This window comes from Dermochelys coriacea, chromosome 2, assembly GCF_009764565.3.
Source record: "Dermochelys coriacea isolate rDerCor1 chromosome 2, rDerCor1.pri.v4, whole genome shotgun sequence".
In the NCBI taxonomy this organism is placed as follows: domain Eukaryota; kingdom Metazoa; phylum Chordata; order Testudines; family Dermochelyidae; genus Dermochelys; species Dermochelys coriacea.
The window spans coordinates 171,981,551-172,006,959 of record NC_050069.1 but is presented as its reverse complement, the minus strand read 5'-3'; the positions used below and the strand labels follow the sequence as shown (position 1 = coordinate 172,006,959).

Below are 25,409 nucleotides of genomic sequence, written 5' to 3'. Positions count from 1 at the left end.
AATTATTTTAAATATTTTTCTATTTCATACTAATGATTGACAAATTAACTTTAAGTTCATTTCAGAACAAGATTCATAGACTCATAAGGAAGCCAGGTCTGTCTTGTAAAAAGAGGCTGCAAGAGCTAGTTTAGAGGCACTCCTCAGAAGAACCTAAATCCCTTGGTTTGCAGCAAGGAAAAAGATACAGTGGAGGAAATTCATCACTGTGTTGGCACTGAGCCAGGTGCAGAGATGGAAGGGGAGTTTGTCTGCTCCTCCCAAATGCTGAGTTTACCACTGAGTAGTTCAACCCACAGTTTATGTGAAAGCAGCTTTCTGCGTTTACTGCATTGGGCCCTTTGGCCCACTGTGCTATACGGGAAGAAATGGAGTGTAGGAACACACCAACCACATCCTTTAACCCCTTGAACCATAATCCCTGGAGGGCAGGGACATAAAATGGTAAAGTCAGATCTGTTCCTGCAAAGGAAACAGATAGCTGTTTTGTGGCCAGTTTATGCCAGCTATGCCAGTGTCTCCCTCTGCCAAAACACAATCTCTTTTATTGGAGGGTGAGGGAGGAGAAGAGAAAGATTAAGTACACAGGATGACAAACAGATATGCTATACACAAGCCTGTATGTTATCAAGAAGGAGAGAACTGACATTCCCAGGTGCTATCCAAGTTAGATAAGACAATTACAGCTTGTAAAATCAAACTCTTCCCCCTTAATGGGAAAGGACAAAAAACAAGTTAACTAAGTCTTGTTAGTTTGAGCATTTAAAGGATGTTTATCCAATGCCATAATTTATAGCTTTTACAACATCATTTGGAGTAGCACCATCTCCCTGAGGTGTTTGCTCCTGCCTCCACTTCCAAGTGCAGTCAAGCTACAGCTGTGGCTAGCATTTTCTTCTATTTGGTCATTTAGTCCTGCTCCGAGTAAACAACATGGTGGTTAAATGGTGACTTCTCTATACTAGTGCCCCCAATAAAAGTGCAATGATAGAAGATTTCACAAAAAAAAGAGGCTAGTGTAGAAAATGTCAAGTTCAACTTTGTCTCATGCTACTTCGTTACTTTAGTAATTTCCTATATATCCCTTTTATGAGACCATCACTTCACCCTCATTAAAATTTCAGATGGAACTGAATTGAAAATTGATTAAAGTGTGATTACACCCATCCTCCTTCATAAACACACTGCAAAAATAATAGGGTCCATGGTGAGCTCCCAATTAGTTTCTAGTATGTTTTTTTCTTTGTTTATGGCCCTTGCCTCTACTTCAAGTATTTGACAAGTTGCTCTAACAATATATGCAGCAGAGCATAGCACAAGATGCTGAGATATCATAAATGTTATGCTGAGACATTCCCACAAGTAACGAAAAACTTCTCCCAGCTGCATCCTCCATGGATTCAGATTCTGGCAGAATGGGTGATAAGACTGGGAGCACAATCCCAACTACTACTTGGATAGGAGAGATAATTCATTGGACTGCTCTAGTTTATGCCAAAGCATACCATTTCCTTGGTATGTCTTGCTGGCCCCAAAACCCTTTCAAGTCTTATTTCACTTCATCTTTTAATAGCTGCTGTGATTGTTCAAAGCCATTATACCTCTGACAGTCTCAATAGCAGAAATAGGTTTCTTTCCCTTGGAATATGCAAATAATATATAAATAACTTGTCACACTCTAAATTTATTTTCTTAATTTAAAGGCAGATTTAAGACTCATACAATACAATATTAAATACCTCTAAACAGGATAAGAAGTTGTAAGTAAAGAACAGCACTTACACTGTTACTGCACAGTCCTCTCTCTCTGTTCCCCAAGCTTGGAAAATGTGTCATCTCACTGGTTTCTTAAAATCTTTTCTGTAACCCAAGCAAATTAGAGAAAAAGCCACTTTTGTTAAGCCAAACCCACACCTCTCTGGATTGTCACTATGCTAGAATCTGCCATCACCTGCATCTCTTTAAATGCACTTCCTTTCTGATCCTTGAAGTTATTTTCATGGTGAACCCCTAATTGAGGCACTTTCTGGGATAAGAATTCTTTGACCAAAACCTCAGAACTATAGATAAGGCTCCAAAACACCCTTCTCTTCTCTATCATTCACAAGAGATTTTTTTCCCCACTGTCAGACATTTGGGGCAACTTGCAAGATACTTCCTGTGCATCACTCTACTCTGATCCTTTTGTCAGAGACTACCTGTCAGGAATTATTTTCCCTCCCTTGACTTCAAGGGTCTCCCCAATTCCTCCTTGCTTCAGACATTGGTCATATATACCTGACATTGTTCAAAGATGTTTACCTGTTTCTAGTTCATTGTACAAAAGACTACCTTTCCTCTACTGTCACTTGTGGGAAAGTCACTTTCTTATATGTGGCACCTTAGAGACTAACAAATTTATTAGAGCATAAGCTTTCGTGAGCTACAGCTCACTTTCTTATACGTGATATCTATCTCAATTTTTTAAGATACTATTCTTATGCCCATTTTCCTGATTAAATTGGTTTAAGAGACTTCTTGGTTCCCCCATTCCTTTTCAAATGCTTATTAGGAGGGTCTAGTCACTACAGTAGACTCAGTCCACTTTTGCCTCCTACCCCTTTCTCTGGGTGATTTTCTTCACCCAGTGTTTCAGCTGTTAGACAAATTCATTGTTTTACAGAGGTAGCATTTTTGGCAACAATAACCCCTCTTACTAAGATTTCTACCTTTTAATCAAATCTAAGTTATTGATAGGTATCACATTTTCTGTTACAACTATATTTACACTAGCCTCAGATCCTCCAACACTGCAAATAGTAACACTGGTAGTAACCAGAAGAGCAAATTTAGATGACCAGAGGTAAAAATGCAGACAGAGGCCTCAATCCAACCTACACTAGTGTCTTCCCACCATTGCTACCAGGAGTAGTGCAACGAGGAGATATTTCTACACCACTACAAAAAGGCACTAGTCTGGACAAGGCTTTAGTAAATCAATGTAGTTTCCAAGTTCAGTTTCCAGTTAGTATCAGGAAGTGGCAAATGCTGAAAAAACATTTTGAGTGTGCTAATGTAGACTAGTCAAAAAAATAGTGATGGATGTCAGACTTGTTTGGTTAAGCCTCTGAAAGTAAGTTTAATTAAACAGGTTATAAAGATGGCTCTGTTCACTGAATCTTTGTCTATGCTACTAATCCAACTAGTTTCAATTTTGTCAGAAATTACCATTATATAGGCAAGGCCATGGGGCTTGCATCAAACTACTAAATGACAGAACCAGTTACAATCACATTTGGATGACTTTGCTTTCCCCTCTTCCCCAACCCCCCTTTGGTTCTAAGGAATGTAACACAATGCTTTGGCCTCTTGTTTTCCCCTAACAGCCCCTTATCTATCAAAGTAAATACCAGTCACATTATTAAATAGGCAAAGCTTTGTAAGCATTTTGCATCCACTCCTCCCATTACAAATTTATTCCTAAAGACTGTACTTAAGTGTAACAATAATAAATTGGACATACAGACAGATTAAATCCTCAGTAACAAAGACCTTAAATTTATCCCTTCTTTATCTAAGGAGATAGGTAGGGCCCTACCAAATTCATGGTCCACTTTGGTCAATTTCATGGTCAGGATTTTTAAAATAGTAAATTTTGTTATTTCAGTATTTAAATCTGAAATTTCACTGTGTTATAATTGTAGGGGTCCTGATTCAAAAAGGAGTCGGGTCTTAAGGTTATTGTAGGGGGTTGCGGCACTGCTACCCTTACTTTGGCACTGCCTTTGGAGCTGGGCAGCTAGAGAGTAGCAGCTGCTGGTTGGGAGCCCAGCTCTGAAGGCAGAGCCGCCATCAGCAGCAGCATAGAAGTAACTATGACATGGTATGGTATTGCCATCCTTGCTTCTGTGCTGCTGCCTGCAGAGCTATGGCCTCAGTCAGCTACCCCACTCTCCGGCTGATCAGCTCTGAACGGAGCAGCACAGAAGTAAGGGTGGTGTGGTATGGCATCGCCACCCTTACTACTGGGCGCTGCCTTCAGAGCTGGGTGCCCGGCCAGCAGTCACCGCTCCAAATTAAAGATTATTTTATTTCTTTAAAGTTTTCTCTTCAGATTCTTCCCACACCACCATCACTACTCCTGGGGGAATTTTGCGCATCTGTGGATGTGCAGAATTAATCTGTCTCGAATAATTTTGTATTTTCCCACATAAACATTTTACCTAAGTGCTACAGTTCTGCCTTTTGCCCACGAGAGGCCGTTGTGGTGCCAGAACAGCCAGCCAAGAAGTGCTACAGTTCCTTCTCTCTCCCCCCAACTCCCCCAAGCCTTTGCACTTTGCTTCTGACAGGTGCAGAAAACACCATTCTGAATCATAATTTCAATGAATTACACAAAGTTCTGTATTAATATGCCTAGTAAGGAAACTGTGTGACAAAATAAAATAAATAAATAAATACCAGAATTTTTTTTGGAGGCGATCTGTATTGTTACAGACATACTTGCTGACAGATATTTTTAAATAAATTACCAAAATAATTGTAACTGGCATGATTATATTGTGTTATTTTGACAAATAAATATGCAGAATTTTCAAATATTGTGTGCAAAATTTTAAGGTGCAGAATTCCCTCAGGAGCGTGTGTATATATAATATATACGCATGCATTCATGGGTGACCAGGGGATACGTTCTCTAGAATTTCAAATAATTAATTCAATAATTCTGTAGCATTTCAAATAAATACACATTCTAAATAATGCCTATTGCTCACGTCCATTTTCTCAAAACAGAAGGCTTTTTGACAAACACAATGTAATAACTTGGAAGACAAATAATAATTGCTTGAAGCACTTTGGCCTGGTCTACACTTACAAATTAGATCAACCAAGGTGTATCACTCAAGGCTGCGAAAAATTTTGTGCCCTGTGTGATATAGATAGGTTGACCTTACTCCTGGCATAGAATTCTTCCATCTATCTAGCTACTGCCTCTCAGAGAGCTGGATTAAAAATATTGATGGAAAAAACCCTTGTAGGAAGTATCTATACTATAGTATTACAGTGGCACCGCTGCAGCTGTACCACTGTGGCAGCTGTAGTGTAGACATACCCTAAGTCGTGAAATACTTCACCAATACCACCACCACACTGGAAGAAAGCTTAATAAATACTGTGTTCTGACTCCACACAAGTTATTTACTGGAGAACAGTCTTAATTGAACCTTTGAAATGAAGGAGCATCTTGACTCTCAAATGGTCTGAAATATTTAGGAATATGCCTTAAGTGGAAGTAGACAAAAATGGTTATTTTGCCAAATCTCAGTCTGAAGTCTTGACACAACACAGACTAATACATGGTATTCTGGCCCTACAAAGTATAGGTATAAACCTGATGGATTAAATCATTCTCTCCCTCCCACCCCCACAGTATATTAAAAGTTTAAGTGAAAAAGAAAAATTGCTTTTGTCCAAAGAAAAAAGAAACACTTTGCTCAATGTGCTCAGTTTCTCAAAATGCAGAATTGGATTACCAATAGTGTCTCAATTGCATGATGGAAGACAGTTGAACCCAGCTCCATGGCATTTAAAATAGATCTTTTTAAGAGCCAAGAGTGAGAATCTATACTGTATTCAGTAAGTATTGTGGCAAAATACCTTGCTCACCTCAGCAGGCTCAGTCCTTTTTAGCTTTGGAGACTCAAGTTTCGGGCAAGGCAAATTCTTATAGGTGGCAGAGGGTACTGCTACTCCACTCCTCTGACAGTCCCTTGTGCTTGTTTTCCTCCCCTTCTGGGGAGGGAGTGCAGCCTCCCTACTGGGAAGGTTTGGTGTCTTGCTGCAAACAGCTTACTGGCAGCTTCTCTGCTCCTCTCACTCCCTCCCTCCTTCCAGGCAGGGAAGGATTTAAAAAGGTCTCAAGTAGTTGGAGTCAGCTGAACCTAATTGGTTCCCTAGCAACCCCTTTTCCAGCTGAACCTTATTGCCCCCTGGTTATCTCTCCTCAGTGGATAGGGAGGGGCCTTTTAACCCCCTGGGACTAATTACTAGCCCCCCTGCCGCCTTTGTAGCTGTTTGTCCTGGGTTTACCACATATCCCCCCCACCCCCGCTCAACACTATGGGGTTGGGCTACTTCCGTCGGCAAACAGTGCACTCTCAACAGGCCATCCGCATTGCCATGTTGGATTCCAGACCTATGTTGTACTCTGAAGTGGAAGGGTTGAAGTGACAGGAATCATCTCGTTATTCCCGTATTTTTGTCTTTATTGTGGTGCATCCACTGCAGAGGGGCATGGTCCATGAGAAGGGTAAACCTCCGTCCCAGAGATAGTAGCGGAGGCTTTCTACGGCCCATTTTACTGCCAGGCATTCTTTTTCGACAACAGTGTATTTCCATTCCCTAGGCAGGAGCTTCCTATTGAGGAAGAGGATGGGGTGTTTGTCATCCCCGATCATTTGTGAAAGTACCATCCCAACCCTACATCAGAGGCGTCGGTTTGTAGGATAAACTCCTTCCTCCAGTCTGGGGCCACGAGTATGGGGTCTGTGCAGAGGGCCGTCCCTAGATCTGAAAAAGCGTCTTCAGCCGCGGTCGTCCATCTTACTGTGTCTGAGCCCCGAGCTTTCGTTGGGTCCATTAATGGGCATGCCCTGGTGACAAAGTGGGGAATGAACCGTCTATAGTACCCCACTAGTCCCAGGAATGCTCTGACATGTTTTTTCCGGAGTGGTCGGGGCCACTTCTGTATAGCTTCTAACTTGTTGAGTTGGGGCCTCCCCACGCCCCTCCCCACTATATACCCGAGGTATTTGGCTTCAGCTAGCCCGAGTGAACATTTGGAGGGGTTTGCTGTCAGCCCCGCCTTCCTCAGAGTATCCAGCACTGCCTCCACCTTCTCAAAGCGTGTCCGCCAGTTGGGGCTATATATGACGACATCATCGAGGTAGGCTGCCGTGTACTTTCCACGTGGTCGCAATAGTTTGTCCATGAGCCTTTGGAAAGTAGCGGGAGCCCCATGCAACCCAAAGGGGAGGACGGTGTACTGATATAGTCCCTCTGGAGTTGCAAAGACAGTCTTCTCTTTGTCGGCGTTGGCCAGGGGGATCTGCCAATAGCCCTTGGTCAGGTCAAGGGTAGACATAAACTGTGCTTTTCCCAATCTGTCAATTAACTCATCTATCTGGGGCATAGGGTATGCATCAAACTGGGACATCTCATTCAGCTTTCGGAAGTTGTTGCAGAACCTCACGCTGCCATTCGGCTTAGGCACTAAAACATTGGACTTGACCATTGGCTATGAGATTCTTCAATGACTCCTAAGGCCAGCATTTTCCTGACCTCTGTCCTGATCTCCTCTCTTTTGGCCTCCGGGATCCAGTATGGCTTGACTCCACTCCAGCCTCTGTGAGGATGTGATGGTGAACCTCAGTAGTCCTGCCTGGCTTTTCTGAGAACACATCCTCGTTGCATTTAATCAGGCTGATCACTTCAGATCGTTGCTCTGGAGTCAACTCTGGGGATATTCCCACTTGATCGGGCTGGTTGCTTTTAGGGGATGGTGCCCCTAGCGCAACCACATGTGCTTCTTTAACCTGCCATGATTTCAGCAGATTTATATGGTAGATCTGCTCCAGCTTCCGGCGACCCAGCTGTCGGACCTTCTCCTATGGCTTCTATTATCTCATATGGCCCCTGCCACCTGGCCAGGAGCTTGCTCTCTGCCGTGGGTATGAACACCATTACCCGGTCTCCCACCTGGAACTTCTGGGTCGTTGCTTGGCGATTGTAGTATGCCCGTTGGGCCCCTTCGGCCTTCTCCAGGTGTTCGCGCACAAGGGAGTGACTTGGGCTATCCGGTCTTTCATTTGCAACACATGTTCAACGATGTTTCTCCTGGGGTTCAGCTGTTCTTCCCAGCCCTTTGGCCATGTCCAATATGCCCCTGGGGTGGCGACCATATAACAGCTCGAACGGGGAGAATCCAGTGGAAGCTTGGGGAACCTCCCATACAGCAAACAGCAAGTAAGGCAGCAGGGCGTCCCAGTCTTTCCCATCACGACTAACCACTTCCCGCAGCATGTTCTTCAATGTTCTATTGAAGTGTTCGACAAGACCATCGGTCTGGGGATGATAGACTGAAGTCCTGAGGGTCCGTATATGGAGCACTGTATATAGGTACTTCATTAACTTAGACTTAAAGAGGATCCATTGGACCATCAGGATCTCTTTAAGGTAACCCTACTCTGGAAAAAATAAGGACTAATCCTTGGCTATGATCTTGGACATTGTGTTCCGTAGGGGTACGGCCTTGAGATATCGGGTGGCATAATCTCGTACTACCAGAATGTACTAATGACCTCGGGCTGACTTCTCCAATGGCCCTACTAGGTCCATAGCTATTCGCTCAAATGGTATTTCAGTAATTGGTAGAGGTACCAAAGGGGCCCTTAGGTGTGGTCGGGGCCCATATATCTGAATTCCGGACAAGAGATACAATATTGCCAGACCGCCGCATAAATGCCGGGCCAAAAAAAACCTCTGCAGAATCCAATCAAGAGTCTTATCTACCCCTAGATGGCCCCCAAACAGATGGCTGTGGACCAGATCCATCACGCCCCTCTGATGCTTCTGTGGGACCAAGAGTTGTTCTATGACTTGCTCTTGGACCCGGACTACTCTGTATAGCAGATCACCCTTAATCACATAATATGGCTCTGGGCCCTCAAATCTCCCCTCCACAGGGACCGCATTTACCTCGACTCCTTATTTACAAATATTGCTGTACATTGGATCATTGGCCTGATTCTCACCAAAATTCCCGAGTGAGGTCCCCATTTGTCCAAACTCAGGGGGATCTACCTCTGTCTCCCCCTCGGGGAAAACCCCCAGGGAACTAGGTCCGGCGACTGGGTCATTAATTGCCTGCCCCGCCCCGCTGTCCGTTGAGCCACCTCTTTCCCCTACAAGCGTAGATTTCTGTTACTGGGTCAAGATCCTAGTTCCCCTCTTTTTATCCGCCCTCTGTGTCTTCCGATGTTTTCCCGGCAGGGAGAACAAATCCTGGCCAAATTCATGGAAGGCCGTGGGGGGCAGGGGGGGTTATCTATCTGGGCCACCCCCTGGGTCCTGGGTTCATTATTTTCTTCCAGCGCTTCTCCCCAGGGAGTAGGCTATCAAATTCCCAGAAGTCTCATCCAATAAGGACTGGGTAGGGGAGTTTCGGAACTACTCCCACCATCACCTTAGTGGGGTTTCCGAGAACTTCTATTTTTACGGGGATGGTCGGGTAGTAACTGACATCCCCATGCACACAGGATATCCCTAAGCATTTGGCCCAGGATAGTTGGTTCTGCCTGACCAGCTTTCCCGAGACCAGAGTGATTGCACTTCCCAAATCTACCAACACGGTGGTCTCTATACCATTCATCTTAACGGGTCTAGCGTATCTATGAGGGACCATTGCAACCCCTACTAGACTTATTAGATCACATTGTCCCCCTATATCTCCCAACTCACATTGCATGGGCTCTTCTAGATTTGGAGATTGGGCAGTGATATGCCCCAATTCGCCACATGCATAACATCAGTACCTAAATTTTTTGGGCTACTGGGCTTTATTCCCCGAGCCTTTCTCCCCTAGTCCTCAAGTCTCTCCGGGACCTCCGGCTGCTCTTCAGCCTCCTTCCTCCCCTCCATAGTCCAGCCTGGCGCTAGAGCAAACCAGGGCCTCGGAGCAGAGACTTGTCTCAGATTCTGGCGCCTTCCTTCCCCGGTGGTCCGAGTAAGTTCTTGGGCTGCTAGGTGTCTCTCTACAAGGGCAACTAGTTCATCATGGGAGGAGAGATCATTTTGGCAGACTCACCCTCGTATGTATGGCGGCAATCCCCTCATGTACCTGTCCAACATGAGGATTTCCACTATCTTCTCCGGCCCATGGGTCTCGGGGCGGAGCCACTTCTGGGCGAGGTGGATTAAATCAAATAGCTGGGACCTCGGCGGTTTGCTGTCCCGGTCTTTCCACTCGTGGAAGTGCTGGGCCCGTATGGCTGGTGTCACACCTGATCTTGCCAGGATTTCTGCCTTCAGCTGGGGGTAATCCATAGCTGTCTCTGTGGTCATGTCGAAATAGGCCTTCTGGGGCTCCCCACATAGAAATTGAGCCAGGATACCTGCCCACTGGTCTTGGGGCCAGGCCTCCCGCAATGCCTCCCGCAGAAGGCGAGGAGATATGCCTCTATATCGTCGTCCGTAGTCATCTTCTGTAAATAGTTGCTTCCTGCAGGGGTTTTAACTGGTTCACTACTTCATTCAGGGTGGCTCAATCTTGGGCCTCCTGGTTCATCAGTAATTAGTTCGTCTCCTGTTGGACGCGTACTGACTCTTGCTGGGCAGCCATCTGTACCCTGGTAGCTTCTTGTTGGGCCGCAGTAGCCTGTATCAATGTCTTCACCATGTCCTTTTTTGGGGGGGAGTGGGGGATTTACCCTGCCCTGAGATGGCTTGCCACAGAGCCTTACTCACTCACCGCATCCCACTTCTCACACCACGTGTGACAAAATACCTCGTTCGCCTTAGCAGGCTCAGTCCTTTTTAGCCTTGGAGACTCAGGTTTGGGGCAAGGCAAATCCTTATAGGTGGCACAGGGTCCTGCTACTCCTCTGCTCTGTCAGTCCCTTGAGCTTGTTTTCCTTCCCTTCTGGGGAGGGAGTGCAGCCTCCCTACTGGGAAGGTTTGGTGTCTTGCTGCAAACAGCTTACTGGCAGCTTCCCTGCTCCTCTCACTCCCTCACTGCCCCCCTCCTTTCATGCAGGGGCGGATTTAAAAAGGTCTCAAGTAGTTGGAGTCAGCTGAACCTAATTGGTTCCCTAGCAATCTCTTTTCCAGCTGAACCTTATTGCCCCCGGTTCTCTCACCTCAGTGGATAGGGAGGGGCCTTTTAAAACCCTAGGACTAATTACTATCCCCCCCCCCCCATTTTGCAGCTGTTTATCCTCTGTTTACCACGGTATGCAGAAGTTTTCATGTAGATACAAGTAAATTCAGCTGTCATCAGTCTCCCCTTCCAATGGTTTCTGTTAAACACAATGTTCGAGAAATGTAAATTTTGTCCTACTCTAACACGACTAGTAACGTGCACCAGCCAAATATATCAAAAGTACAACTGGTTGACATTTAATTGGAGGAAATTACCACACAGAACAAACTAGAAAAAATAATTTTAAACTGCACCATAGAACCTGGGGATATAACAACTTTAGACATTCAATCTCTTTTTTGAAATTCAGGCTTACAATCAAATGTAAGATTTGTGTATGGTACCAAAAAGCATGCACAGAACTTTAAAGAAATAACAGACAAGGTCCCAATCCCAAGGATAATGCAATCTTTCATAAAAATAGTCCCCCATGAAGTCAAGACTACTCATGTGACTAAGAATTTCTCATGTAAAGTTTCCTAGATCATGCCCTCCCCCCTCTTAGATAAGACATATGGAATGGAATGCTTATACAAACTAAGATTGAGATTGCTTGTCTCTGAAAGTTTGTTTCTTTAAATTATATCAATTATTTTTGACAGAGAAATTGAAGATTATGAAAAGATGTACAATTTGAAGAGGGAGACTGCATGGTATATAGAAATTGTTCCAAGCATATGAGAGACATAATGGGAGAAGGAAATAAAGGCAATAGAAGTGGAATTGATAGAGCAAGGGGCCTAGGTTGTAAATGGAGATGTAAACATATAAAGGAGAATAAATCAACTCATCTGTTTCTGGTTTTACAAAAACTTTAATGATTTATTACTGTGCAGATTTTAAAAAGTCATAATACCCTTTAAAGGGTCTGAGTGTAGACAGTACCTTGTGCCATCTCACTCACACATTTACAAAAAATAATGCATCAGATAATTTCACGTTAAATATGCAAGATGTCTTTTAAAAAAGCCAAATTAAAAAAATGGTTAGTAACCTTCCGTAACTGTTGTTCTTAGAGAATTGTTGCTTGTGTCCATTCCAATGTAGGTGTGTGCTCACCTGAGCACTGCTGCCAGAAAGTTTTCCGTCAGTGGTATCCCTCAGGTCGGCTCTGGTGCCCCCTAGAGTCATGCCCTCATAGTACCAGTATACAGGGCCCTGCCAACCCACCATCCCTTCAGTTCCTTCTTGCAAGCTAAATGTGACAGAGTAGGAGAAGGGTGGGTTATGTAATGGATATGAGCAACACACCTCAAACAGCAGTAGTTAAGGAAGGTTAGTAACTCTTCTTTTTCAAGTGCTTGCTCACGTTCATTCCAATGTAGGTGACCCCCAGATAGGAGGGGGATTTGAAGTTCAACAACAAGCAGACTGCAGCACTGCTCTGCCAAATCCAGAATTGTCTCTGGCCTGCTGAGTGATAGCAAAGCTATGGGAGACTACATCTGTTTGGTAGGAAGGTCTACTCCACAAGGTGTCTCCAACTCCGTATCATCAACCAACAGCCGCTATTATTTTAATTCTTGGGGAACAATGACCAAGTTCAAGGAATTGCTGCCACAGGAATCCTGGGCCAAGTTTTCAGCTCTGGTCAAGAAAGGTAAACCTTGTGAAAGCATCCCTCCAAGCGGCATTGGACGGGGCAGATTCTGCTGCACGGACAATGGGTTCAGCTATCGTCACGAGAAGATCATGGTTGCAGACCTCGGGCCTCCCATACGAAGTACAGCAGACCATCCAGGACCTCCCTTTTGAGGGCATGTCTCTCTTTTCAGAGCAGACAGACTCTAAGCTCCACAGCTTAAAGGGTTCAAGGGCTACCCTAAAGTCCATTTTCCTTTGCTTTTTCTTCAGCACCAGCGACTGGAAGCAGTGTTGTGCGTCCCATTGAGGCATAAACCTCCTCCAGAGAACCCTGGCAGTGCCGAGAGTCCCAGGACATGAATAAAGAGTCTTTCCTTGATGCCAGAGAGGCTGAGCTGCACTGCCTGTCTCTCTGAGAAGCCGGTGCACTTCTCACTGAGGTAGAAATGCTCAGTCGGTGTGGCTCAGCTCTGAGGGGGGACAGAGAGCCACCTCCATAAGGAGGTATTTAAGTCTCGGGTCTGTGTTTTATGATACAGTGTTTGAACTCTACAAATCCTACATTGCTCTGCAGGTGGGACTCCCCCAAGCAATTAAGGCAGCTAGAATGGGGGTCACTAGCGGGCATGGGCTTATGGCAAGCCACACACAGCTGAAACCCTGGGGACCAACGCATACCCCAGTGCCGGGGAAGGGGTATCTCCAACAACCGGGGGGTCTAATCTAATAACTACTAAGTAACACTAAATTGTTAATTCTAACTCTATAATTAACTATGTACAGGAAAAGGCAAAGTCCACTGAGGAGAGTACTTTCGCAAACACAAGGACAAACAGAAGTTCCAGCAACCATCACAGGCGGTAAGACGAAACTGAAGGAACAGCAGGGTCCTCGATACCGACACTACAAGGGTGCAACTCCAAGGGACACCAGAGCCAACCCGATGGATACCACTGAGGGAAAAAACTTTCCAGCAGCAGTTCTCAGGGAAAGCACCCACCTACATTGGAAAGTACATGAAAAAGAACTTGAAGAAAAATTGAAATTGCAAAGTATTTCTACATTTCAATGACTTTGTCAAGTCCATATCTGACATGTCCTTATTTGGCTGCAATAAAATGGCAGTATATTCTCCCCCAGTCAGATTACTTTATACACCTAAATAAACTGCTCTAAGTATTGGTATCTCACTTCCCTAAGCAATTAACACTTCATTAGACAGATTACATAAAAGACTAGTCAGTTTACATGTGTGGGATGAACAAGGAACTTTTGTCTCATGAATGCAGATCTATAAAGTTTAATGTATTGTAAGTAAAAGACCAGTAATATAGGGAGATGAGTTCCTCCTATACAAGTCTGTTATTTCCCACTTTTGCAGTTTTCCCTTGCACAGGGAGAACTACTTAATCTGACATAAGTGCATCCATAATACTGTATGGAAGAAGCTCACTATAAAGAGTTCATATTACTTAATCACCCAGCAATTTCATGGACAGCTTGCTCTCTAAAGTAAAGATTTGGTTTTTTACGACTAGCAATTGACACACCTACCATTAGAGGTCCCCAATATGCTTTCCCCAATATGCATTTTCCTAATGCTTACCAGTTAACCTTTTACATCCCTAGTACCTAGGTCTGTGACTGTCACACTGCCTGTTGGCACCAGCCACTCCTTCAATACTTTACAGAAACACTTAGGGCAGTGGTTCCCAAATTGTTGGGCATGCCCCCCTATCAGGACATGGAGGAATGTCCAAGGGGGTGCAGTGGGTCCCAGGCCAATCCCACGAGGGGGTGGAGAGGGAGCACCACCCAGTCCTGCCTGTTCTGGCCTCACCCCCAGCTCCGCTCCTAGCCTAGGGAGGCGCCGACACATTCGGGGGTGGGAGGGGGAGAATGGGATGAGAGTAAAAGTTTCTGGGCCCACTGACTTATGGTAGGTCTACACAACAATATAAACCTAGATTTAATAGGACTCGAGTCAATTGACCTGTGTCAGGGAATCATGGGCTTGAGCATCTACACTGCATTTTAAATGTTAAGGATTTTCTGACCCACGCTCAAATCTTGGGCTCTGGCATCCACACTGCAGTTTACAGACCCAAGCCAAAGTAACACTACCACAAAGTGCCCAGCAACCTCCTCCCCCAAAGTATCAACACTCGAGGCCTATTAATGTGTTGCACTGTGGGAAAATTCTACTGCCCACCCTGTTTCCTAACTGTGATGGTGCTATTGATGGGACTCAGGAGCCCATAAGGAATACAGGTACATAAACTGCATAATTAGCTCCTTTGGTGGTTGTCTCAGTAGAATAACTGCAGTTTCAGAAGGTTTTATACTGAACTACCATCTAACCTGAGAATTGGGCTCTCCACTTCCAGGTGGAGTTATACTGGCAAGAAAATGTCCATGTGCACCTGTTCTGAGGATAATTAGAACGTCTGTCAAATTATTAAATTGAAACATTGAAATTCTTAATTCTTAAAATAGATGTTCAGCTAAGGTGTTTTTGTTTGGTTGGTTATTTATTTGTCTGTTAAGAAGTTTGACATAAAATGTAGGTTTTAGAAGAAAAACGCACACACACCTCAGTCTGGCTGCTGCCTACTATGGAGTGGTGAAGTGCAACACCAGAGTTTGGAGTGCAGTGTGCTCCTTCCCCCAATTCATTATCCCTGCCTCTGCCGCACTCCAGGAGACATGGATAAGGGATTCTTGGAAGGCGGTGGGGAAGGTTTGGGTCTGGCTCCAATTCACCACCCTCACACTGCATGCTGCCAGGCACCTCTGCACACACAGCCCTGGGGAGGGGAGGGGCCTGGGAGCAAGAGACAGACAGCAGCGCAGGATCAAATGACTGCCCGGCAGGGAGGGGAGGGGAAGTGGCAGAGCTTCCAGCTCAGGGATGACCCCCAACATTCTGGCAGCTGGAAGCCACATCCTCCCTGTCAGCTTTGCTTCCTGCTCTGACCAAGCTCTGCACTCAGCAAGGAGCCGGAGTCGCCACCATTGCAAGAGGCTGCGGGGAGTTGGGACTGGCTTCTACTTGCCACCCGGGCACCCCTTCACAAGCAGACCAAGGGAGAGCAGGGGGGCCCCAAAGAGCAGAGCAGGGACCAAGTAGCTTCCCTGAAGGGAGGAGGAGTGGCTGAGGTGTTGGGGGCCATCCTCCTCCAGCTGTGCTAAACCAGGAGCTCTGCCACTCCACTTCCCTGTAGGCCAGCTGCTTAGTCCCCGCTCTACTCCTTGCACCAAAATCTCGTGACCAAGAGGCAGCTCTCTTTGCAAAAAGCTTCTTCTGATCAATCTTCTTTGAGACACTGCAGGCTCTCTGATAGTGTGCTTGCAGACTGGTGTTCAGCAGACAATGCATTAACACTAACCTGAGCTGCTGCCATTGCAAAGGGAGGTGTGACTTCTGTTAGCAATAGACTGTACCACAGATCGTCCGCATAAAGAAGACTAAGGAAATTGCCCCAAGCAAGGTGTATAAAAATCAATGATATTAAAAAAAATTAATGGATTTTTTTTTATTTAAATCTGATTTTTTTGATAAAATGCTTTTGAGGAAAAAACCTATCAAAAGATAGTTTTACTTAAAATACATTATAGCTCAAAGAGATAACATGGAATAGGGATTATAAATTCTTATTCTAGAGTAGGAGACAATATATTCACGTAATGTTTAAGAAAAGAGACCCAGTTTGGGAATATTTTAATGAAGTTCCTCTACCTGTGGGTAAGACAGGCATGCGTGCAAAATACAACAGTGCAACAAAGAAATGCAAGGCCTGGTTGCCCAAATGAAACAACATCATGAGAAGTGTTGCTTCTCAGGAGGAAGCTGCGTTGAAGACTATGAAAGGAACATGTCTGAACATGCAGGATCTTCAGGTTGGTAAACTTTTTTATTTCATACTTCTTTCTTAAGGACTGCCTGTCTTCCTTCTGGACTATTCTTGAATTCTTTGAGCAAAAAATATAGTTGTTACTTTATGGTACTATAATTTTAGATGCAGTTGTGATAAAAAATAAATAGCTGAAATAGGCAGATCTCCCTTTTACAATTTCACCTTTAAAGTAGTACTGAGTGTCAGTGAATGCAATGAGTAATACTAAATGAGCAGTATGGTAATAATATTTAAATAACTGCATTGACTTATTTTGTTTAGGAGAAACCATCCTCAACATGCAAGATTCTGAAGATATCCACCTTTAAGATCACCATCATTTTCTATAGTTTCCGAGTTATCTGCCAATGATAGTTTTTCAGTCACATCACTTATGTCACATAGCCACAGTATATCACCTGAAGCAAAAAGAAAAAAAAATCTCCATCATCCAGAAACAACCACAGATAAGGTTGTGATAAGAACCAGCAGATTACAAAAAGAGGAAATTGATGAAAAAGTTGCCCGATTTGTTTACGCAACAAACTCTCCTTTCCGTATGACTGAGAACCCAAACTTCATTAACATGGTTCAGTCATTAAGACGAGGATACAGTCCACCCAACAGAGCAGATGTTGCAGGCAAATTGCTGGATAAAGTGTATGAAAGAGAAACTGAGCAGTGTGCAAAGGTCTACAGGGTAAAATTGTTAACCTGAGTCTTGATGGGTGGAGCAACGTTCACAATGATCCTGTTGTATGTGCTTGTGTGACAACAGAAGAAGGGAATGTCTTCCTTACAGAAACAACTGATACATCAGGAAATGCACACACTGCAGAATACTTGTAAGAAGTAGCAGTAAAAGCTATAACAAACTGTGAAAAAAAATTCAAATGTCTAGCATTTGAACGCTTGGTCACAGACAATGCTGCAAATGTATCCAAGATGAGAAGAAATTATTTAGAAGAGGGTCCCAAGCTAATAACATATAGTTGTAGTGCTCATTTGATACACCTCCTAGCCAAAGACTTCAGTGTTCCAGAAAGAAAGGCTAATGTTGTTGCTGAAATTGCAAAATACTTTTGTAACAACCACTTTGCAGCAGCTGCTCTCAAAAAAGTGGGAGGAACCAAGCTAACTGTCCCACAAAACCTGAGATTGAACTCAGTAGTGGACTGTTTTAAGTACTATATCAAGAACTGGCCTAATCCAATGATAAAATCATGAAAAAATAGATGGCTCTGTCAAAGCCAAAGTTCCCAACACTGGGCTTAAGAGAAATGCTGAACACATGCTGAGTACCTTGAAGCCTATTCTGTGGCCTTGAACAAAATGCAGGAAAATAGCTGTTTTATTGCTAACGCTGTTGAAATTTGGAAGGAAGGAAGTGAGATCTTAAAAAGAGAAATATGCAATGACAGAGTTAATTTACAAGCATTAAAAAAAACGAATTGGACTAACACTATCTCCAGTTCATTTTCTTGCAAATATGCTTAATACTCAGTACCAGGGTCAAACCTTAACTGCTGAAGAAGAGGAGTTGGCTATGACACGGACATCCAGCAATCATCCTTCCATAATGCCAACTATAATAAACTTCAGAGCTAAGGGTGAACCATTCATGAAATATATGTTTGCTGATGTTTTAAAGAAAGTCACACCAGTGAACTGGTGGAAGTCACTTAAGCACTTGGATTCAGAGTCTGCTGAAAGGAAAAATCTCACTTTTAACAGCAGTAACTTCTTCTGTTGTTGTAGAAAGAATATTTTCTTCCTTTGGACTAATTTGTTCCAAATTGAGAAATCGTTCGGGACATGAAAAAGCAGGAAAGCTTGTTTTTCTTTTCCAAATTATGAACAAACAGGAAAATGAAGATGAAGATGACTGAGTAGTTGCAGAAGCCAATATTTTAAGTTTCTCATGTTGACCTGACTGACATAGTCTATTTAATTTTTGTTTCTTAAAAAAAAATTTTAATTTAACCATTTTAGTTAAAAACGTTAACAAAAACAAACCTGATTTTTAAAAACTTGAATGTTTAACTAAATTCAAAACTTCAATGCTTGTTTCATTAAAATATTATACGTTTTCTGTTGAAGAAAAAAAATCCAGAATACATGATGTTGTTGTTTTAGTTAAATAAAACAAATTTAAATGTCTGTCTGGTGATGTTCTCCTAATACAGCATGGCAAGAAAATCCTCCAAATATTAAAGATTAACCTGTTGAATTGGAGATAGTTCACCTCCCAATGACTTCATAAATATCTGCTTCAACTATCTTTGGTAAATAAAATAACCAATCATTCATGTTCTGATATAGCTGTAAAACTGATCTGAAAAGTTTTCAAAATAAATCACTGTTTAAAAATGTATAGTGTGTACCTTCTAAAAATGAAACCTACATCTGAGTTGTGAAGAATATGCATTAAGGTTATAACCAACAAGAATGCACTTTTATGTAGAAATCCATGATTAAATCGAGTCTTCGTGATTAGTGATTTAAATCAAATCCACCCTGGCCCTAAGGAACTCTGGGACACATCTGGGATCTGAGTCAAGCTGGTGTTGTGTGCACACAGGAAAGCAATAGGGCTCAGACCCTAGGTCCCAACTTAACACGGGCTTGAACCATAGGTTCAATCCCTAGGTTAACAAATTAGTGTGTGGACTGAAGGGGGATTTGGCTTGAGCCCAGGCTCAAGTCAAAGCTTAGGGCATGGCTACACTTACAGATGTAGAGCACTTTGAGTTAAACCAGCCTTCGGAGAGTGCAGTGGGGAAAGCACTGCAATCTGCCCGCACTGACAGCTGCGAGCGCACTGGTGTGGCCACATTAGCAGCTCTTGCAACGGCAACAGAAAGCAGTACACTGTGGTAGCTATCCCAGCATGCAAGTGACTGCAACGTGCTTTTCAAATGCACGGGGGGAGGGAGGTGTGACAGGGAGTGTGTTGTATATATGTGGGGGGTAGAGAGAGTGGGTTTTTGGGGGCTGAGAGCATGTCAGCATGCTGTCTTGTAAATTCAGACAGCAGCAGATCCCTCCTCCCCCCCCACAGCAATCTACAGTAATGGTTGCTTTGTCTCGGAGCAGATAAGCATGCCGGCTGTCAGAAACGGAGCTTTCAAGGGGCATATCAGCATTCCTACAGCAAGTTCAAAACAATGAGAAGAGTAGCCACTTGACTTAAGGGGATTATGGGACATTTCTGGAGGCTGATCAGAGCACAGTAATGCAACACCTCGTTCACTCTGATGCCCGGGTGTTTCAGCCAAGGCGCACCAAACATTAATCTTCTCACCAAGATGGAGTATCGTGGAGTCAGAGCGCTCTACGTGCCTTGCCAGTGTGGTTGGGTAGTGGGCTAGGGCACCCGGGGCTGCTTTAATGAGCTCTAACTCATAAGTGTAGCCAAGCCCTTAGGCTACATCTACACAGCAATGTAAGTCACAGCTTCAGCCCCTCTTGCTTAGATCCCAACAGTTCTCTCTTTTCTAGTCTCAACTGTCCAAATTAAAGTACGCCTCAAGCGTAGCAGTTCATCTTAAACCATTCACAGGAATACATTGCCTCATCTCAAATCTTCAGTAGGTAGCCGTCCATGAAAGCAGACATAATATCTATTTCAGAATCTAGTATAAAGTTTCCCTCTTAAAACCTGAGTCAGCAATACACTTACACATTTACCTAAAATGAATGCATGCTTAACACATGCTAAATTGTGACCAGTGTCTTCAAATTCTTCCATGAATTTGCCTTCCCCTCCATCTTTCTATTCTTGCATCCATTCAACACTTATCACATCAGGCTTTTTTCCCTCCTTGCATCTCTCTCCAAAGTTGATAGTAAATCCTACTTCTACTGTCATGTCCCCTGCTCCTTTTCCTCTCCCCTCCCCCACCCCACTATTTGGAATTATCTTTTGGACCCTGACAACATTAGAATAACTCATGATTTGGTCCTCCTAGAACACTTGTGTGTGGATGCAAAGTGTTTTTATAACTGTTCAAAACCTATGTACAAGGATCCCAAATACCATCTGGATTAGGCTTGCTGTCAACAGGTCTAACCACCAATAGTTTAGTGGGATGGGGAATAGAGGTTGCTGGCAAAAGCACAAATTGCTTAAACAATCCCTTCATGACTCTACCACAGCAAACTGATGGGACTTTCAAAATCACCCAGAATTCACTACTTCTGGAAGCTATCCCAGGACCTCTGGGACAGTCACTCTGCATATGAAACTGTTTAGAACACTGGTAGTGTGGATACAGGGCAAAACTGTAACTCATCAAAACCTGAATCAGAGTGGCTACTATGGACACGTTGAAACACGTGTTTAAACAGGTTCTGTCCTACTGTTTTAATTAACAACGGTTCCATTTTCTAGTGCAGACGCTGCCTTGGTGCCTAATGAGGCCCTTCAAAAATGAGCTTACCTAAACACTCTCTCTGCCCGTTCCATCCTTATAAGAGCTGTTAAACAAATTTTTGCCTGAGCAGGTAAAAGTTTTGTAAAGAAAGCCTAGCAGAATCCATCTTTTCAAATCCTTCTTGCCTATTTATTGCCTCATGTTCAATCATTTTATCTATAAAAGTGTCATAACATCTATAAATGCTACCTGTAACCTATTATTTCCTTTTATTTGCATAGATTATAATTGGCTGTGAAGTGTCCCATGATGCTATTTATGTATCATGCAAGCAAACCTCTATTAAAGTTATCCTCTTTACTACTACTGCAACAATTCTTATTCAAAAAATCCACAATAATGCTTTAATTACACCATGGGAATGCAACAGTATCTAATCATAATAATAATAATAATAATAAATGCTTTCCCTAGTTTTTAAATTTACCAACAGAAATATCAAATATTTTATATACTGTAAACTCTTTGGAACAGGGTTTGTACAGTGCCTAGCACAATAAGGTCCTGGTCTATCACTAGGGCTCCTAGCTGGTACCATAATACAAACAATAACGTTCAAGACTTATAACTTAGCTCAGGGATCGGCAACCTTTGGCACGCAGCCCGACAGGGTAAGCCCCCTGGCGGACCGGGCCAGTTTGTTTACCTGCCGCGTCCACATGTTCAGCCGATCGCAGCTCCCACTGGCAGCAGTTAGCCACTGCCGGCCAATGGGGGCTGCGGGAAGCGGTGTGCGTGCTTTTTGACATGCTGGAAAGTCAATATATGCCCAGCCACACTAGACAAGTACAATCAGCTTGGAAATTGTTAACTTTGAAGCCTAATTTTGTTCACTTTAACACCTGTTTGTCTGGCTAGATGATGACTTAAGAACATCGTTTGTTTGTTTTTTTACACTGAAGGTTATCTTCACAACCAGAAAGACTAAATGCTTCAGATGTTTGCAAATTAAATCTTAGGATGTGACAAAAAACACTAAGTATGGCAACACCTTCAAAATCAAGAGATCTACTTCCTATTTACAGTAATTTGTCTAGACTAGGATTTAAAGGTTTAACACGTTTTCAAACTCTACTGTTGCTGAAGTCTACATTGCCTTGTCTATGACAAAGAATTAGAACACAATAGTCAGAATCTTTACACTGTAAAGATTATAGTATATACACTGCCTAAGTGTAATGATGTAATGGGCACTATATTTCAGTCCTCTTCGCTCTGTAATGTTATCAGAGAGAACTGGTTTCTATTCTCAACATTGCTAACTAAATTCCAATTGAAGTCTTTAGTAGTTCTAGCGAGAGGCAGAAAAGAAAACAGCTTTACCTTCAAGTTCCCAGCCTCAATTTACAGTGCTGAGTTTAGATAAATTAAATAGATTAGATAAACTGAACAAATTTGATTTGCAAGTCAGTGATAAAGTGGAATTCCATAAAGTCACTTTTTGGAGTATAGCTATATTTTAACATCCTTGTGACAAACCCAAATCCTGCAGATTTCTATTAACCAAAACTAGGATCTTGAATATGGCGTAGTTCTAAGACGACAATTGTTGACACCTCATGGAAAGCTTTAAAAAAAAAAAAAAAGAAAAACAAGTTTAAGTAGTAACTTCCATCACTGCCCTTTAATTACTAGGGGAATTTTTGTAAAAATAGGATTTATGTTTCTTAAGAATTTGTCTTATTCTAAAGATACAACCCTTATTTGATGTGACAATCATCTTCACAACAACTAAGCAGTAGAGGATCGTCTCCTTAGGTGAAAGATTAAAAAAGCGCACAGAGAACATCTGAACTTTTTATTAAAATAGCCTATTTACATGCAAGATTCCACACTAAAATACTGCAGGAAAAAAACAAGCAAGTGTGCTATATTGCAGGGTTGCTCATGAGGTATCAGCAGGTCTTGAGTATTCAAATTGTAACAGACCAAATGGAAAGTACTTACAGTACAATGCATACAAGTACTCACCCTTCACAACATGCTTTCTGGTTACCACAAATAAACATTCCAGAGGCTCCCAATTTGATATGGACACTTGGGATAAACAGAAAGAGTGGCCTTTTAATTAACTCTTACAAATTACATTCAGACTCTAGAAAGTGTTACACCCTAGAAATCGATATGGAAATCCCAGTTTAGAAATTCACTAGAATTCCCACTACATATTTTTGATCCCTGTACATTTGAATAGTTCTACATCTGTATTCAACTCCATTCAGTGGAGTGGCACAAAAGATGTATTATCGAAATTCCATCTCAGAAATGAAAACATTGGAAGACTTCATTTTATATTTGAAGGGAAGAGAGATCTGAACTCCCAACTCTAGTCATTACAAAACCTAAACTTAATTTCCCCAATACTAATTTCTCCCTCCTGTTACTCATACCTTCTTGACAACTGTCTGTAATGGGCCACTCTCTTACCACTTCAAAAGTTATTTTTCCTCCCTGGCTATCCTGCTGTTAATTGATTTATCTCCTTAGACTGATCTCACACTTGGTAAAGTAACCCCCATCCTTTCACGTATTTATACCTGCTCCTGTATCTATACCTGCTCCTGTATCGTCACTTCATGCATGTGATGAAGTGGGTTCTAACGCATGAAAGGTTATGCCCAAATAAATTTGTTAGTCTCTAAGGTGCCACAAGGACTCCTTATTTTTGCTGATACAGATTAACACGGCTATCACTCTGACACCTAGCTCGATATTGTATTGTTCCCACTCCAGAACAACGTGGATGGTATTTCAGAACTAGGAGAGAAAAGTCACAGGAACAAAACCCAAATTAACTTGCATAAACACACCTACAAGCTTCTTTTCTCCTTCTCACTCCCAATAGTTTCTGAATCACTGCAGGCAACTGCTAATATCAAACACTTCCAAAAAAAAAAAAAAAAAATACCAGATCACGCATCAATCTTCCTTTGTCATATTTACCAGTCACTCTTTTGCTCTTACAATTTTAATAAAAAGGCGGCTCTCTCCAACACCACCCCTTTACACCTACCAAAATGACTCAATACAAACCATGCTTTCAGTAAGAGCATGCCTCATGCTCAACACACTTTGTTCTAGAACCACAGTCTCCAGCCTATCTGAACTTGCGAAATGCCATCCAATGCCGGGGAGGACAGGGACCCACTACTGTCCTTAGAAATTCGGAAGTGCTCTCGAGTTGCCTTCGGGCAGGTTTGCCAGTAATACCACCCCACTGCCTTTGCATTTAACATCCTCCCTGATTCGGGATTTTTATATACAAAGACAAGGGGGAGGGGGGAGGAAAGGGGAGAATCAAAAGCAGCAACTCGTGTGAAACAGCAAAAGAAGGAACAACCCAGAGACAACTCAACGGCCCCCGCACTGAACATCAGCTTCCGGGAGACTAGCTAAGAGCACATGAGGCTGAAGCAGACCTGCTCAAGTGTCCAAACCTCTCCCCGCAGCAGGGAGGCCCCTCGGTTTGGAGAGGTTAATTTTATTTTCCCCCGTCTCCTCCTCTGGGAGCGAAGGATTTTGCGGCGTGTTTCAATCAGGCGAATTAAAACCTCGTTCGCCTTTTGAAGGGGGCTGAAGGGGGAGTCCCCTCAGCCAAACTGCCCCTGCACCCGCAACTAGCCTGAAATCAATGGGGAGGTTTAAGGACGAGAACGACAGGCGGGCCCCCCATGCGCCCGCCCTGCTTAGGGGTTCAAAGCGGTCCCAAGCCCGCGGCTCTAGTCCCGCCTTTGTCTCAGCCGGGTCGGTCCGGAGGGGACCCCTCCGCCAGGGTGGGCAGAGCCAACTTAGACAAAGGGCGCTTCACGCTCCGTATCTCTCTCCAGCTGTCACCGGCCGGCAGAGCGTGTCCCGCCGCCGGACGCTCCCCCCCGCGGCGCCCGCCCGCCCGCCATCCCCTCCTCCGGGGCGGGGGTGAGTTTCCTCGCGGCTGGGCCCCCCCACTCCTCCCGCTCCCGCCGCCGCCGCCGCCGCCTCCCGCGGTATAAAGGGCGCCGGTTATAATAGCCACTCCCGGGTCCCGCCCGGTGCTGCTCGCTCACTCACTCACTCACTCACCCCCCCAACCCCCGCCGGTGCTGCCGCCTCCGGGTCCCCTCTCCGCTCCTCTCTGCCTCCGGCCGCCGGATTCACCCTCCCGGACCGAGCGCCAAACCCGGCGGCCCAATCGGCACCGCGCTCATTGGAGAGAACCAAGCACCGCCCCGATTGGACGGACGTGGAGGGGCCGCCTGAGCCAATCAGCAGCGGCTAGAGGCGGTGCCGGGGGCGGGGAGTTCGCTCCCCACGTGCGGGGGGGGGGGGGGTGGAAGAGCTCTCTTTGTTCTCGCGCTGGCTGGGGGGGGGGGGGAGCGAGTTTCGTGCTCCTCTCTCAGTCCTTGCGCGCCCTTCAGCCCCCCTGGGGAGAGGGAATTGGGGCGCGCCGGGAGGGAGAGCCTGGAAGCCCGCGTGGGCTGCGGGTGGGGAGATCGGGGGCTGCTGAGAGAGAGGAAGCGCTCGCGGAGCCCGGGAAGGGAGGGGCAGCCCCGTTCCGGC

At 44.2% G+C, this 25,409-nt stretch overlaps 1 protein-coding gene across 8 annotated transcripts in view; it reads right to left on the bottom strand.

Annotated features, from left to right (window-relative positions):
• EZH2 (enhancer of zeste 2 polycomb repressive complex 2 subunit) overlaps nt 1–25,062 on the bottom strand; it is an 85,135-nt gene extending 60,073 nt beyond the window's left edge. The window contains exons 1-2 of one of the 8 annotated variants that reach the window (XM_043508676.1): nt 24,933–25,062; nt 22,845–22,910 (exon numbers count right to left, since the gene is read on the bottom strand). In XM_043508676.1, the coding sequence (XP_043364611.1) occupies nt 22,845–22,882 (38 nt within the window). In that variant the 5' untranslated portion in view covers nt 22,883–22,910; nt 24,933–25,062. Of the gene's footprint in view, nt 1–1,782; nt 1,861–3,332; nt 3,337–22,844; nt 22,911–23,673; nt 23,739–24,932 lie in introns of those variants that run through there. The other 7 variants (XM_038391921.2, XM_038391922.2, XM_043508677.1 and 4 more) reach the window with 7 other exon arrangements.
• Nucleotides 25,063–25,409: the final 347 nt, after the last annotated feature.